The sequence below is a fragment of the Limulus polyphemus genome, unplaced genomic scaffold, assembly GCF_000517525.1.
Source record: "Limulus polyphemus unplaced genomic scaffold, Limulus_polyphemus-2.1.2 Scaffold314, whole genome shotgun sequence".
In the NCBI taxonomy this organism is placed as follows: Eukaryota; Metazoa; Arthropoda; class Merostomata; order Xiphosura; family Limulidae; genus Limulus; species Limulus polyphemus.
Window position 1 is genome coordinate 515,316 of NW_013665924.1, and position 2,045 is coordinate 517,360.

A 2,045-nucleotide genomic window follows, 5' to 3' on the forward strand; every position below is an offset into this window, starting at 1 on the left:
TAAAAATACTAATGTCCGATGAGAATCCACTGAAGTTAAACGATTTGTAACGTTCAAAATCTATAAATATTCCAGTCAGATATCTTGAGTTTTCCGATTGATAAGCGTTCTAAAAATCACGGTTATAGTTTTCGAAGCTTATAGCTAACTACGAATAGACACTCTTTTAGGCGCGTTCGTTGTATTTATAGGCGTGGAAAGGTTTTCTAGAAAATTCAGATTACATAACAATACTGGGCCAAAATTAGGCGTTTACGTATATAGATGTATTGTTGATTCTTACTCACGAGAATCTTCTACAACTTTGGAGAATAGGCTGGAGTTTCGCAATACATATTTAACACTATAAGCTACGCATGTTTTTAAACATAAACTTAATCTAAACAACGTCGATGTTGAAATAAATATGTAGCAACAAATTCGTTACAGATGAATCTGTTTTTCATTGATACCATCAATCTTGATGCGCATGTGATACAAGAGATTAGATGCCACCGCTGAATCTCTGTTTGTCATTGATACCATCAATCCCTTCAAGTAAGAGATCATATGTCACCGCTGAATCTCTGTTTGTCTTTGATACCATCAATCCCCTCAAATAAGAGATCATATGTCACAGCTGAATCTCTGTCATTGATACTATCAATCCCCTCAAATAAGAGATCATATGTCACAGCTGAATCTCTATTTGTCATTGATACTATCAATCCCCTCAAATAAGAGATCATATGCCACAGATGAATCTCTGTTTATCATTGACACCATCAATCCTCTCAAATAAGAGATCATATTTCACAGCATAATCTCTGTTTCTCATTGATACCATCACTCCCCTCAAATAATAAATTAGAAATAAACTCCCTAACTTTGCTCTGTTATTGTTCAACGTCTTGGAGAACTAAACTGAGAAATATAGTCCGAAAAAAAGCCCCCATTTTTGCCTTTTCCGTTTCAGTTGTTAAGAATTGAGCAAAAAGATCAGTGAACACTAAGTCATATTTATCAAGCTTCTTACCGAAACATCTATGTTTTAAAACTAGGAATTTAGATCCGAAACTTTCTGTTTTTTCACGGGTACATAGTGAGTTATGAAACACATGACTCAGACAGAACAGGTTCGAAATAGCAAGTTCATAGTATTGCATCGAGCTGATCATACACTGACTCGTATATATAAGAGACTTGTCCTTGTGTCACGATGAATAGTTTTGCAATTTTACTTGTCAGTGAGATATGGGCTGGAAAGTAAGTAAACCTATTTTGTTTCTTAGCTGAATTAAATATAATGTTTATAGTATAATATTAGGATCTACAAGAAAAATCCGAATGGTTTTTAAAATAGTATAATTAAATGTTAGGTCCTAATTATTTCGTTGTTTTTTCTCTTTATTCTCAATTAATGTATTAGATTTTTGACTTAACGTGTATACAACTTATATTTTCTCCAAGAACACTGTATCGAAATAAGGGTACTCTCCATCACTGTCTCCAAGTCTCACGAGAAAAACAAGCGACACTGCCATTGAAAACTACTCTTATATAACTTCTACTCAAAATGGCGATTTGCCTGGCTTAAGTAGAATACAGAATATGCGAAGTAGGCGAGCCAGAAAGTTCACAATTGTAGGTGTTTTATTAATTGAACAGGAGTAGGGATAGGATGATTCTAAAATTGTAATAATATATAGGATATTCATTAACCCAGTCAATCATCGAAACCACTCCTACAATTATTCTACTGTGTGTTAAAGTCAGCTGTTACAAAGAATACCAAGTAAGCGACCTCATAACAAACAAGCCTAAAAACCCGAAAACCGCGACTTTCAAAACATTAAATCGACGTTTTAAACAAATAAGCCCAGTTCCGTTTATCATAAGCGGACTTGGCAACGGATCTTCTGTTTTTGTGCGCATGTGTAAAATGAGATTAACTAAAAAAAACACACACACATAATTATTTGATAAATTATAAATACATATGAATATTTAACTTTTACCTTTTATGTACTGAAACCAAATATTGTTTTTTAATTTCGCGCAAAGCT

At 33.5% G+C, this 2,045-nt stretch overlaps 1 protein-coding gene across 3 annotated transcripts in view; it reads left to right on the top strand.

Moving 5' to 3' along the window:
- Window positions 1-1,196: 1,196 nt before the first annotated feature.
- LOC111085292 (GATA zinc finger domain-containing protein 14-like) overlaps window positions 1,197-2,045 on the top strand; it is an 11,750-nt gene continuing 10,901 nt past the window's right edge. For all 3 annotated transcript variants that reach the window (XM_022383168.1, XM_022383169.1, XM_022383170.1), the window contains exon 1: window positions 1,197-1,245. In XM_022383168.1, coding sequence (XP_022238876.1) covers window positions 1,234-1,245 — 12 coding nt within the window. In that variant the 5' untranslated portion in view covers window positions 1,197-1,233. The remainder of the gene's footprint in view (window positions 1,246-2,045) is intronic.